Raw genomic sequence first — 14,879 nt, 5'->3', positions numbered from 1 at the left:
CTCAAAAATTCACTACAAGAGGTTGTTTTGATCTTAAAAATCCTCTAATTGATCATCTCGATCTCAAGATGTATGTACATGAAAAAAATTGATTTCAAGTCTTGAAAATAATACATTTTCTGGACCGTCAATTTTCAAGATTTTTAAGTGTTCATAGATATGTTCAATCTATTTTACTTTTAATCTTTTAATTTTATAATTAAATATAAAAATAAATATTCAAGCCATCATAAAGATTTTCAGTACTGAAACAACAACTTTTGATGCCATTTGAAGGTAGGTCTTACTTTGATTATTTAGGGCCTTGGCCATATACAAACCACACCCATATTGAAACTATGAAAAAACAAAGGTGCTTGAGTTAATTCGGCCACAAAATAACAAAAAGAAGTCCCACTTGTAAAACATAAAAAATACGGATTTTTTTTTAATTCCAAAAAAATAAAGGAATTTCTGTGTTAATTTCCTTATAACAACACCTTATATAAAATTTTTCCTTTATGAAATCCATATTAATACGCTAAATTAACCGTTTATGAGAGTGTGCCATTTCAAACGAAATTTCGTTGGCGAAACTTAAATTTCGGTACCTCGAACCGAAAAATGGAGCAGCCGGCTTAAAAGAGTGGGCTACAGAGCCGAGCCCATCCGAGACCCACGTTGTTTACACGTGCGGAAGCTCCAAGTTTAAAAGTTTTATAGGGTGTGCACGAAACACAAAGTAAATTATAATACGCAATGTATCAGAAGGAACAGAAGCCATTGCTTAGAGCTCAGCGCTCTGCATCTCTTTGCTCCCTTCTCAGACACGTGCGGTGAACGTCCTCTGCAGCTTAGAGAGGGAACCATACCGCCCTGCAACAATCCACATTCCCATCTTTCCATTTTGGGAAACCCTAGTCATTCTCTTCTGCACTTCCTGTCGGTCTCTGTAGAGAGACGGGGAGGAAAGAGACGCCCAGGAGGAACGGAGAGATCTAAGAGAGAGAAAGACAGTGACCCAAGTGAGAGAGTGAGAGACCCAAGTGAGTGATCAAGAGAGAGAGAGAGCCAAGAGGGATAAAGAGGCCAGAAGAGAGAGAAAGGGTGAAACCCAAGTGAGAGAGAGAGAGAGAGAGAGAGAGAGAGAGAGAGAGAGAGAGAGAGAGAGAAAGAGAGAGACCCAAGTGGGATATGAAGGGAAAGAAATGGGTGAATCAGGGAGGACAACACCTGTGGACCGCGACATTGAGCAGGTCTGCTTTCCGTGAAGGTTTATCCATTTATGGAAATATTTAGAGTTTTAGACAAGCAGTTTGGTTCTCCCATTTTTTAAAAAAAATTGGTGCTTTTTTTAATGGTCAGCATTGTTTTGTTCTGTGTTGGCCACATGGGTTCCTGTTTTTTTATGATTTCTGGTGTTTATTGTAAGAGTCATGGGAGAGGCTGGGTCCAAGTTTAAAATCTTTAGTGTGAGAAATGGGGTGGTTTATTTTTCTTAGCAGAGGCCACTGAGGGTGTGAAGAGAGAGAAACAGGTATGTCAAATTACTGAAGATTTAGTCTAAGGAAGTTCTGATTGTTTGTGGGTTTACAGTGGAGATCTTGATACAGTTGGGTGTCAATGTTGTTGCTGACACTGAAACTTTCCTGGCTATGTCCTGAACCAGAAGTATATGAATCTTTTGAACTTGGCTCTGGATATTTAAGAAAGCGTATGGTCAGTGTCACACTTGTTGGAATTTTAAAAATCCTTTTTCCAGGATTTTACATTTTTTTCATTCTCTTCTGAGAAGGCAAACAGGAAATTTTCATGGTTTAAACAGCCTTTTTTCTCTTTTTTTCCCCAGGAAAATGAATGTCCAATTCACATTCTGTGATTTATTTTATTTTATTTTATTTTATTTTATTTAGTAATTATAGTCGATGGAGTCTTTATTTGGTTTAAACTTTTAAATTTGAAATCTATTTCAGGATGGTGCTGATCAATTTCTGTCCCGTCATTCTGCGATTATGATCACTAGAAAAATAGACTGCAATATGTAATTAAAACATGCAAACTCCATGCTTATTGCATTATATTACATTATGTGTGATTTGTCTGTATGTACTCGTAAATTCTATTCAAGAAAAAATATTATGCTGTCCTACAAAGCAATTTGTGAAATAGTTATTGTGTTTTTGCGCTGTTCAATACTCATGTCATCTGCCTTGATACTGATAGCTTTGATCTAGCAGCCAGTTCTAATATTATGAATAAAAAATATATTTTCATGTTAATTTCTTAAATTATACAAAACCTAGATTGTCAGAATTACGAAGCTGCAATGTAGCATTCCATATGAGAAAATTATATGAGTATATCTCGCTTTCTATACTTGTAGAATATAGGACTTTTTGGTGGGCATTATTTTTCTATTCTTTTTCTTACTTACTTTTTGGGTAACAAGGTTTAAAATGAACCTTTGCTTTTGATGGGATAAGAAACTCAAATAAGAACAGGGATGATAAAAAGAAATACTCTGAGAAACAAATTATTATGAATTTTATTAGGTCATTCCCTTTGTATTTTAATTGACTTCTGGATTTGGATGAACATTTTGCAACTTGTGTAGGCGATCATATCTTTGAAGAAGGGGGCACATCTATTGAAGTATGGAAGCAGAGGAAGACCCAAATTCTGCCCATTTAGGCTTTCCACGGTAGGAGCCAAATGAACTCCTTATTTCCACTGGTCTGCTTGCTGAACCATGCGGGATGAGTACTTAGAGAGTTTTTCTATTTATTGATAGGGCTGTTATCACTTTCTAGACCCAAATTCTACCCATTTAGGCTTTCCACGGTAGGAGCCAAATGAACTCCTTATTTCCACTGGTCTGACTGCTGAACCATGTGAGATGAGTACTTTGAGACTTTTTCTATTTATTGATAGGGCTGTTATCACTTTCTACAAATTAGAGTTTCGGCACTAACATACTACCTTAGACTCTATTAATCGTAATAATGTTTTAATAGTACTTGATTTTGTCACAATCTAATTCATTAACAAATTGGATTGACAACCCAGCCAATTTGTTGTGGTCCATTTTCTAAGTAATCTAAAAAGAAAAAAGAAAAAAGAAAATAATCAGTTTTTTTTTTCTAAAGGATGTTTTAAAATTGGCTGAAAATCAGACAAAGTTGAGTTGAAATCAGGTGAGAAAAAGTCAGATTAATCATAATGAGCCAATTATTTCTCATATACTTTAGTGCCTTGTAAAATTATACAGTTCCTCTTTTTGGGTCATACTTAGAATTAAAAAAAAAAACTGTGGCTTTGAGTGGTATTACTTGTGTTTATATATAAGTGGAAGTATCAATAACATGAAAATCATGACCAGAAATGTCACTTTCTTTCAGGATGAAAAGGTTTTGATTTGGTTTTCTGGGAAGGAGGAAAAACAGTTAAAATTAAGTTCGATTTCAAAGATCATACCAGGACAGAGAACTGTAAGTTTTTGAATTGATGATGACTCTAGCATAATTTTCTTGTGATTTATTGGTTATGAGTAATATTTTTTATAACAAGTTATTCAGATCAAAGTTTTAGAAGTCTGGCTCTACTAAGCATACCCCATGTCTTCTTGCAGGAAAGATTTCAGCGCCAACCTCAACCAGAAAAGGAATATCGTTCTTGTTCTCTTATTTATGGAAATGGACAGTCACTTGATCTGGTATCTATTTACCTATTATATGTTACACTTGTTTCAAATGATGCATTCATACTTTACAGATACATACGTACACTAGTGTATATACATTCATACAGATACATGTATATGTGCATGTATGTATATACTATCATTAAGAGTGTAGGAATTGTACATGCACGTGTCTGTGTGTGTGTATAGCATGTATATGCATACTATCATTAAGAATGTAGAGGATTTTAACTTGATTTTCCTATCCTTCTTTCTAATAATCAACAGAAGTTTATTTTGTGTAATTTAAAGAATATCATGATGATCATCATCATCATCAAAGCCTTTTCCCAAATTTTTGAGTTCGGCTAATGTGATTTAAATAACATATAAATATGTAACTATCAAGAGAGAAAAAGAATATATTAAGGTGCAAATGAAAAAAAAAAAAAAAGGATCTATGGAGGTGCACAGCAGAACGTTGGCCAGATGCTTCAACTGTTTTCCTTTCGATGCATCAGGGTTCAATAAATCCATGTCTCCATTTATCAATGATTAATCCTTCATTTCAACTAGAAACTTTTGTTAATTTCATATTTTTAGAAATAGTTTTTGTGCTCATAGGTTATGACAAACACATGTCTAAATCCACATTGATGATCAAGGAAACCGTGCTTTTGAGTGTAACCACGGTTACACGCTGCGGGAAGTAGTCAAAGTATAATACAGTCCAATGGACCATTGTACACTGCTAGTGTGTTGGGATCATCAATGTTCAATGAAATGATGGATGGTGATGGAGCGTGAGTGTACCTTGCGAACATGGAATGACCTCAACAGCTGTCTAACTCTCTCTCCATCATGATCCATCATTTTCATCGAATGGTAATGGTCCTATTGAGTTATCATTTTCCATGATCAATTGGATTGCATCAAACTTTCTCTGGGTTCTGCTTCTGTATCTTACCGTAATCTAATAAGTATTTGCAATGCCATTTACTCAGATATGCAAGGACAAAGAGCAAGCAGAAGCTTGGTTCGTGGGGTTGCAAGCCTTGGTTTCCAGATCTCGGCATTTCAAAATCTCTACCAAATCATGCAGTGATGGCGGGGTACATTCCTATTCAAACAGCCCGGCTAGTCATGTACGAAGGAAACAGAACTCTGGATTTCAAGAGGATTCAGCAAAGCACTCGCAGGTTTGTTACTGGATCACATTGTCTCAACAATGTATATACTTCTTTAATCTTTTCTGTTTGGGACCCACCATTGATGTCATGCACTAGGCCGCTGATATCATGCACTAGTGGGTCTCACACTATCTCCTTTGCTGTCAATCATCTCTTCAGATGGTGATGACCCCAATGGGCTATGACTGTGCATGGTCTATTGGATTGTACTACTATACTTGCCGTTTTTCATGTGATCATTTAATAAAATTATGCCTTTCATTCTTGAGTTCTTTCTAGATTTCATGGTAGAACAGAGTGGATCTCTATCTCATCCACCAAATGCTTCGTTTGATGGTAATCACAGGATACTATTCGCCCTGTGAAGGTGCCCAGCTTGTATGGGAGCCCCTCTGGTTCCTCCAAAGAGAAGTCAGATTTAGAGTATTCTTTATACTCATTGGATATGGCATCCTTCTCTGAACCAAGAAGATTATTAGATGCCATGCTGACCCTACATGAAGAATCAGACCATTTCAGTAAACAGATGGGCGAGACAGCCCTTAGTGAAGAGTTCAAGATAAATTTGCCAAGTGGAATGAGCTCTTCTTCTATGGAAGAGAGAGATTCCTTGAGCGATGTATTAATGTGGGGAGAAGGAATAGAAGGGGCAACTTTAGGGGGTGGAATTCACAGATCTACCAGTACTTCTGGAATAAAATTTGATGCATTAATACCCAAATTACTAGATTCAACAGGAATGCTTGACGTTAGGAGTATTTCATGTGGTAGAAAGCATGCTGCTCTAATTACTAAACATGGGGAAGTCTTCTGTTGGGGAGAGGAGCGCAATGGAAGGCTAGGCCATAAGATTGATATGGACGTTTCTCACCCAAAAGTAGTGGAATCTCTTTCTAGTTTAGACATAGAATCTGTTGCCTGTGGTGAATACCACACTTGTGCTTTGACCGATTCTGGTGAGCTTTATACGTGGGGTGGAAGCTCTCCTTGTGAAGAACTTTCAGGAAACAAAAGCCAGTGGTTTACTAGAAAAGTTTTGGGTCCGGTAGAGGGTATCTCCATCTCAGGAATCTCATGTGGAGCCTGGCATACTGCTGTTGTGTCCACCTCTGGTCAATTATTTACATATGGGGATGGATCCTTTGGGACCCTTGGTCATGGAGATCTCAAGAATTATTTTCAACCGCGAGAAGTTGAATCTTTGAAGGGTTTAAGGGTGAAGTGGGTGGCTTGTGGCTCTTGGCACACTGCTGCTATAGTAGACATTATAGCTGACCATTCAAGAGATAATCTTAACCCTGGTACTCATTGTGGGAAATTATTTACTTGGGGAGATAGTGATAAAGGAAGACTCGGGCATCAGGATAAGGAAAGGAAGCTCCTTCCCACTTGTGTTGCTTCTCTAGTGGAGCATGATTTTGTTCAAGTGGCATGTGGGGAGGCTCTGACAATTTCATTGACGAGTTTGGGTAAGGTATGTACCATGGGAGCCTTTGCTCTGGCAGAAGGCAAATCTGCCTCAGTTGTGGAGGGTAAGTTGAACGAAGAGTTTGTGAAAATGATTTCATGTGGCTCTTATCATGTTGCAGTTTTGACATCAGAAGGGGAGGTTTATACATGGGGAAGGGGAGTAAATGGACAACTTGGGCATGGTGATGTGGAGGATAGGAATTCTGCAACTTTAGTGGAGGCCTTGAGAGATAGGAAGGTAAAAAGTGTGGCTTGTGGGTCAAATTTCACGGCAGTGATTTGTTCTCACAAACCCATTTCAAGCATTGATCAATCAGTTTGCACTGGTTGTAGAATGGTTTTTGGGTTCACTAGGAAGAGGCACAACTGTTATAACTGTGGATTTGTGTTCTGTCATGCTTGCAGTAGCAAAAAGGCCATGCATGCATCTCTGGCACCAAGTAAGAGAAAGCCCTATCGTGTATGTGATCCTTGTTTCTCTCACTTAAAAAGATTTGTGGATTCCAGCCTAAATTCGGAGACACCCAGTTCTCGGAAACTGTCAATGATGCAGAAGGTGACAGTTCCCAGTCTGAAACTGGAGAAGACAGATACGACATTTGTTAAGCCCCAATTATTGTCACCAAAGCTATACGGTTATGAGAGAAATGAGTGTTTAGAGAGAGAAACATTGAACAAACAGGGAAGAAATGCTCCTGATCCATCTTTGTTATGTGGGGGACCACGATGGGGACAGGTAGCATGCCCCCCACAATTTAGCTTATATAATAAAGAGAACAGCCTTTCACTAGCCATCATTCCGGCAAAAAATATGCCACAAGGAGTTTCTTCTTTTCCAAAGGAGCAAAGCCACCCAAAAGCAGTGGTTGGAATTTCTCATTCTGCCAACTCAAGTATCCCCAATTTTGATTCCAAGGATTCAAAAGAATCAAATAAAGTTCTTGCTGAAGAATTGCAGCGGCTACATGCTCAGGTAAAACTCTTTATTTGTTGCTATGGGCCAACCAGGTGCTTGCCCTTGATGTTTACTCGATTGTCTTTCATCTTTCAAGCATTCAATCTTTGTTGTTTTGACTCAAAGAAACATGTGGTTCTTAGTTCTCTACAATTTGAAGTATTAAATTCTTTTCAACTGTTTGAAGGTACAATAAACTTTAGAGTTCTAAGTGCATGTCGTAGACCCTTATTTTATTTTAAAAATAAAGATGAGAAATACAAAGAAACAAGTAGCTGAAAAGAAATTGAGCTATGAAAGAAATGAATTTTTACATTTTCTAGCATTTGAGGATAAGGTTTTTGAGAGTCACAGTATTCTTCTCATTTGAATGCTTACTAGTTTTTGCTCGATAGATGTTCATAAAGTGTAAACAATGTCTTTATAACGGAAATTGTCAGACATATAGTGTTGGTGTATTGATGTTGGACATAGATGTTCTATGATTGACACTCTCAAATGTTTAGTTGTGACTGATACTAGATTATAAAACCAGGTAAATAACTGGGTTTAAGATTACAAAAGGTTGATGTTTTACGAACTTAATTATGGTGGCCATTTATAGTTCTTCTTTTACACATACAGAACATATTTATCTCTTAGCATCATAGCTTTAAAAGGTAGTGACATATTTTCATTTGCTGAGATGTTTTCAACTCAGGAACTCCATAGCTTTAGAGTGGACAGCGTTTATTCATATAAATTGCTCCCTTGAACACACACAACTTCAAGGGTTCCAACCCTCGACCTGCCTCATACAGACTGGGTATCTTATCAATGAAGCCATTATTTGGCTTATGACTTGTAATACCGCAATATTCTGGACTTAACAACCACGATCCTGGTGGAAGATTGAGTTATCAGTCATGAATGCCTTGACTTCCTCGCATTCCATGCATCTTACGTAACCCGTACTTATTAAGATTGTTAAGGATGTTTCTTAAATCTAGATATTTCATTATCAATATGATTCTAGATTTACGTCTGCGTGATATCCTAATTAATCTTTGAAAATATGGAAGCCTTTCTCAGACTCCCTCTACCAGAAATTAGAAGCGTTTGAGTTCTCTAAATATATGTTCACATATGAAACATGTGATTGTCACAACTTTGTATGAAACATGTGATTGTCGCAACTTTCAACTATTGTGATAGCATTAGCTATTTGAGATATTGTCCTTGTAACCATATGCATGTTTCCAGGATGCAAGCTTTACAGAATACAATATTTCCAAAATTACGATTGGTCCTCTATGCTCTTCTATATTTTAATGGCCTAGCCCAACAGATTGATGGGCTACCTCATTTTTTAAAAGTATTGGCTTTGATTTCTAGTTCTTCTGTTTTTTCTAAGTTGAGCTTCATTGGTTTCCTCACTAACCTATCTGCTCTTGTAATATAGGCTACAAATCTTCAGAAACAGTGTCAATTGAAAGATGAAAAAATCCAACACTACAAGAAACGCATTGAAGAAACTTGGTCACTTGCCAGTGAGGAAGCTGCTAGGTGTAAAGCAGCAAAAGAGGTCATAAAAGCATTGACATTACGGGTATGCTTTCAAATACATAGAGCACCAAAGGACTATTTTCAAGTTTGTTGCACTAATGAAAAGAAGCATGTCTGTTTTTCGAATAAATTAAGAGATAAAGAAAGATATACGAACCAATGATTGTTTATCTAATAAATAGAGAGATAAAGAAAGAAATATGAACTAAAAATACAAAGAACTTTGATCTTTCCTTTAGATAAAAAGAAGCCCCAAGAAATATGAACTAGAAATACAAAGAACCGTGATCTTGCCTTTCAATAAAAAAAAGTCCCTTTTATATATTTATATTTCCTTCTTTTTCTCACTGACCTACTGGTAAACTTTCAAATTTTTGAAGTCCTTCCATTGGCCTGTCATAAAGGCCCAGGGCTGTGTAGTTTGATGATGGCCTTCTTCCTGGACAGTCAGTGTATCCTGAAGATTGAGGTTTTGGAGTCAGAGGTAGTCCATGATTCCACAATAGGGAGCAGCCAATTCATAAATGGTTAAGTTAGACATATGGATCTAACCAACTATAGTACTGAAAGTTCAAGGAGCGGAAAACATTAGTGAGTTTAGGAATTTGCCTGGCAGGTAGTGCATTGGAGTTTCTCTATGATCTTCAGCCACATTATATCTACATAGACAGAAGGTGCATTAATGAGCGCAGATTTTGAATGGCACATAAGTAATGGTTCAAAATGTGGACAGAATTAGAAGATAGCTCCTTTGAACAAGCTTAACTTTTAGAGAGATTTTATTTATTGAAAAGCTTTATTGGAATGTCTTTCCCATATGAAAAGCTTTATTGGAATGTCTTTGCCATATTTTATGTTGGTCAGGGTCCAACTATGCAGTAAACAAATTAAGCAAACTGGGAATTGAGTCGCATACATTAACACAGGTGGTATCCTCTAACTTTCTTCCTCTCAAACTCAGAGAGGAATAGGAACTTTTCAAAGGTGAACGTGGAAGCTACTAAGTCCTGGATAAAATTTCATCTATGGTGCTTTCTCTCTCTCTCTCTCTCTGGGCTTGTGGGTTCTCACTCACACACTGTGCCTCTCTTTTCTCTCTAGATTGGGTTGTCATTTCATTCATAGACCTTGGGAGGCATGCCCCATCCCTAGAGAGTTCTCTTCCTCCCCTTTCCAAGATAAATTTGGATCGGGTCTTCATCTAGATTAGGACAGGATTAGAAAGCCCAGCCTCATTTCTACTAATCCTGGATTGACTATCTCTTCAGAAACTACAAACATTCCCAAATCCAATAGGATTACTTGCCAATCAATCTTTCTCTTTCAACTTTTTCCAATTTATATGCAAGCACCAAATGGAGCCCACATCCCTATGTACACCCCTGAGAGGTGTCCCACTTTCCGAAATTATATATTATCCCTCTATGGACGCCTGCTCCATTGGGTCTGTTGTATACGGCTTCTTAGAGCTCTGGCCCATAGGTAGGGCAATGGACTGCTTTGAACGGTCTCTGTCAGAGTAGTGTGGCTTTATGGCTTTGGAGGGACCCAAGGATGTATAGAGTAGAATCAATGATTGGGTATGTTTCCGTGGAGGATTCTAGACATCATAGAGAATGTGTTGAGAGTTAAAATGATGATCTAGATTATAGTTGCTGGGATCTCTCAACCTAAGTGATGATCCAACTCTCGAGTCTTCTTCTGGCACTCTGAAAAAGGGATCTTCAAGGGATCTCGATTGTTAAATTTTGTGATCGCGATCCCCATTGTTTGGGATCTCAATCCCCACTGTTAAGAACCTCGATCCCAATCTTAAAAACCAAGATTACTAAATTGATGATTTTTTTTATTTATAGACAATTAGCAATACAACTAAAACTATACTTTTAAAACATTTTATAGTTTCATTGCTTGCTGGCTATAAATAAAGGGAAAAATTTTATATATGGCATCAACCTTATACTGAATGAGTAACGTGCACCTAAAAAAACCCACTAGAGAAGGTTGTTCCTATGCTAGAAAACCCTCAAATCTATCATCTTGACCTCGGGATTCATAAACGAAAAAAAGGGATTTCTAGTCCTAAAATTAGTTCATCTTCTAACATATTATCTGGACCTTCCATTTTCAAGGTTTTCAAGTATTTATATATCTGCTTGATCGTCACCATTGTTTGGAACTTTAAATTTCATAATTGGGGTAAATAATAGATTTTCGTATCATTGAAATACTTAGCGGCACCAAAACTGCATTTTTTACATAGATTTTAGGTGCACTTTCCTTCTAATAGTATCAGGCTGACACCTTATACAAACTGCACCCTAAATAAATAGATCTCTACTTTAAAAAGTTTACATAGTCTTAGATTATATGTAGTTTTTTAAGGTTGGGAGCAAGATTCCCTAAAGGTTGGGATTCTTCTCAAAAGGTCGTAATCAAGATCCCCAAAAGGCTGGGATGGAGATCTCCAAGTATGGATGGTAGACCCAATCGTGGAGATCTTCTAGCTTAGTCCCTGGCTCCCAATCCCAATCCCACTCCAATCCCCCTTCCCGATCCCAAAGAACAAAACTAATGCCTTTGGGCACAGATCTTAAACTGCTGTGAAAACTCAAATAAATGCCAGAACTCATAATTTTCCAGTAAAAGCTAATTGTAATTCTGAATATATTAGGAAATAATCTACCATCTGACTACAACTGTTGCTAAAAGTTTTAAGAAATTCATATTTGTAACTGATATTTATTGTGGGATTCGCATAACATCAGCGCCCTTTCCTTTTTTGCAGCTAAGGGAAATGTCAGAGAAATTATCATCAGAAAAAGAATCAACCGAGGTGGCCACCCCACGTTTGCTAAGCATTGTTTATAGACCTCAGACAGAGAGGGAATCAACTAAAGTAGGAACACCACGTTTATTGGATATTGTTAATGGACCTCAAACTTTGAAAGTATCGACCAAAGTGGTGCCACAAGATTTAGAGGACCTCAAATCAATGGATGATAACACATATAAGGATACTCCCTCTGTCCGTGCTATTAAAGATAAGCAGACTAACGGTTTATGCAGCTCAGTTCTTCCATCTCATGATATGTTGACGAACTCCAATGGAAGATTTCACTCTCAAACCCTAGCTAAATTTGCCGATGGGGATGACCAACCTTCAAGTGAAGGTACAAGAGAAAACTGTAAGAAACCAGAGAATGGGTGCTTATCGGAGTGGGTAGAACAAGATGAACCAGGTGTATATATTACATTGAGGTCTTTGCCGAGTGGCCAAAAGGAACTCAAGCGTGTAAGATTCAGGTAATTCTTACAGCTGAAGCACTTATTGAATTTACCTATTGGATAACAAAAAGAAAGTAAAGATTTCTGCAGTTGTTTGTTAGTAGATTAATAGATCTATATTGATGCGACAAATTTCTTGTTCAAAATGTATATTTTCAGCCGAAAGAAGTTCACTGAGAAGGAAGCAGAGCGGTGGTGGTCAGAGAATCGCTCGAGAGTCCATCGAAAATACAATATTGACAGTATAGGCTCAGGCACGAACAGCATGAGGACCATATAAAGTTTCTTCTCTCTAGCTGTCAAAGAGAACCGAAGAGAGAACTCTTCCTAAGATTTTTGAAAGAAAAGAATAATACAGCAAATAGAAGAGTTCTTCTTTAGCATTGCAGAGCTCAAAACAGGCATAGACAATGCTGCGGTTGATTGAAGTTAGCCATGCACAAGAACAAGAAGAGCGATCTCAAATAATACGAAATCAGGAGCAATGAGAAAGGCCCATCCATTACCAATCTATGATTAGCCAGCCAGTGTTTATCCAAGTTCAAGGTTCTTCCTTTGTCATGGATAAGAAGATGAATGGAAAGGCTGACTTGCATCTGCATCAGTGCCGAAGCAAAGATTGTCGACAAACACACTGATCCCAAGTATATATACACCCACACATCCAAGCCAACCAGGCTTTTTGGAATTTGAATATTGTAACCACTTCCCTTGTATAGTTGATAATGAATCTCTCTCTCTATTTATTGGTTGTTCAATGCTTTACTGTGTAGTTGCTCAATCATGGAAACATCAAGAGTGGGAATCAACATCATTGGTGTGATTTTTGGAAGTGTAGGTCAAAATTGCATCCCAGAAATTCAGAGGCTGTTGTAAATGGTAATTCATAGTGGATGGAAACAATGAGAAATGAAGAGAATGGAGATTGCTTCACTGAAGGTACTAGTATTTGAAGCTTAAAAGAATAAAAAAATATCACTGAATTCATCAAGTTTTTGCTAATATATATATAAGAATGCAGACTTTAAACACGCAGTAAAGGATTATATAGCGGGGAGATTATTTACAAAATTTATTATTTAAGAGCAAGCAAATTTGTTTATTGCTAGGGCTATTATCTAAACATAATTTGAAAAGGGAACCGAACAATCTTTATTTTATTATTTTTGGGAAAGAGAATCGACACATAATAGACATTTATTCTTAATTTACAGCATATTTTATTTAAATTATTTAGAGAATTTACACTAATGTTCCTTATAATTAGCTGTAAATTTACACGGCCCTTTTTATTATTTTTTCTAAATAACCTTTAGTTCGGAGCAGTGTTTGAAAAATTGGTGACCCGATATGGATCGGGAATCACTATGACCGTCTTGGATCCGGTAAAAAACCGAGATTCGATTTTCGCCGATTTTTTTGCGGAAACGATTCCAACTAATAGTTGCGAATCGCTCATTGTAAGGAATTAAAGTGACCAGAACTAATAGTTTGGAATCGTTCATTGTGGAAAATGAAAGCAATCCAAAACCAATAGTTTACTGTAGGGCATTAAAGCAATCTCATACTAATACTATGGAACTACTTATTGGAAAGTGGTCCGGGATTAATGGCCTTGAATGGGGATATTTTAGAAAAAGAAAAAAGATTTGAGCGTAAATATAAAATATGACAAATATTTTCTAAAGGAAAAAGTCACGGTACTTCCCCACTCAAATACTTTTCCTACCTCCTCCATCACCCAGCCATCCGATTTGAAAGTAAGGCAGCCATCCGATTTGAAAGCAAGGCACTAACAGCATGATCTTAATTTGATGTATCAGAGTGTTTTATTTTTAATTTTTTTTGTAAATCATATGAAGATCAAATTTGTTACGAGTCATCATCAATGGGGCGCACTTAAAAACTATTTAAAAAATATTTTTTAAAAAAATAAAATAGCAAAAATACCCTAAAACTTTTAAAGGCATTTTGGTCCTTTTATTTTATTAAAAATAATTTTTTTATTTTTATTTTTATAGGTACGAGTTTAAGAGAGGAGTTGACCTCTAAATTTTGATCTCAAAATGTTATGTAGAAAAAATTAGAAACATTTAAATTAGATGGCTGAGAAATAGGAGATGCAGAAAAAATGTGCATGGGTGGAAAAGTGTAGTTTCCCCCTTTCTAAAGTAACGTTAAGTTTGCCGCAAACCCAACCCCATTTTTTTTTTTTGAGAAAAATTCAAAAGTATTATTAGAACATCACAACTTAAGAAACAACACCATTAGAGTCAACCATCTATGCCATCGCAATACCCTCTTTTGTAAGACTAGCTGCCAAACTATTTGCCTCCCGATACATATGAACAAAGGAAATTGAAAAAGAATTTTAGAGATCTAAAATTTATAGCAAAAATGATCGTAGCTCCCAAAAAACCTTTTTTTCTTTGTTGCACCAATTAATGATATTCAATGAGTATCTTTCAACAATACAACTAGCTCCTAAGAGTCTGGCATTAAGAATCTTTAGTCCTTGAAGGAAGGCAATGATTTCAACATGATTTGTTTAATTCTCTCCCAAAGGACATGCGTAAGTAAACAAAATAATCTCATCACGATCCCTCATAACTCCACCATACCCTGCAAGCCCAAGATTTTCTAAATAACTTTCATCAAAATTCAATTTAAATACCCCAATCGGTGATCGAGACCACCTGTTCCTAGACCTGCACTTTCGGACACCCAATTGGAAAGTGTTGCAAAGGGTATACCTAAAGTTCACTTCCACTAT

At 36.8% G+C, this 14,879-nt stretch overlaps 1 protein-coding gene across 3 annotated transcripts; it reads left to right on the top strand.

Annotated features, from left to right (window-relative positions):
* The first annotated feature begins 650 nt into the window (after positions 1 to 650).
* LOC18445411 (PH, RCC1 and FYVE domains-containing protein 1) lies at positions 651 to 13,039 on the top strand. 3 transcript variants are annotated; one of them, XM_006855549.4, is made up of 10 exons: positions 990 to 1,123; positions 1,162 to 1,235; positions 2,594 to 2,680; positions 3,378 to 3,467; positions 3,608 to 3,691; positions 4,663 to 4,857; positions 5,195 to 7,291; positions 8,715 to 8,861; positions 11,607 to 12,124; positions 12,266 to 13,039. In XM_006855549.4, exons 2-10 carry the CDS (start codon positions 1,188 to 1,190, stop codon positions 12,384 to 12,386), a joined length of 3,387 nt encoding a protein of 1,128 aa, XP_006855611.1. In that variant the 5' UTR covers positions 990 to 1,123; positions 1,162 to 1,187; the 3' UTR covers positions 12,387 to 13,039. The 3 variants fall into 3 exon arrangements, with proteins under 3 accessions (XP_088703397.1, XP_006855611.1, XP_088703398.1); XM_088847271.1 differs by having other exon boundaries at positions 651 to 1,235; XM_088847272.1 differs by lacking the exons at positions 990 to 1,123; positions 1,162 to 1,235 and adding an exon at positions 1,343 to 1,516.
* Positions 13,040 to 14,879: the final 1,840 nt, after the last annotated feature.

The sequence above is a fragment of the Amborella trichopoda genome, chromosome 9, assembly GCF_054954075.1.
Source record: "Amborella trichopoda isolate Santa Cruz 75 chromosome 9, AtrichopodaSantaCruz75HAP2 v2.0, whole genome shotgun sequence".
NCBI lineage: Eukaryota > Viridiplantae > Streptophyta > Magnoliopsida > Amborellales > Amborellaceae > Amborella > Amborella trichopoda.
Note: the sequence above shows the minus strand (reverse complement) of the source record. Positions and strands in the feature narration are given on the sequence as shown.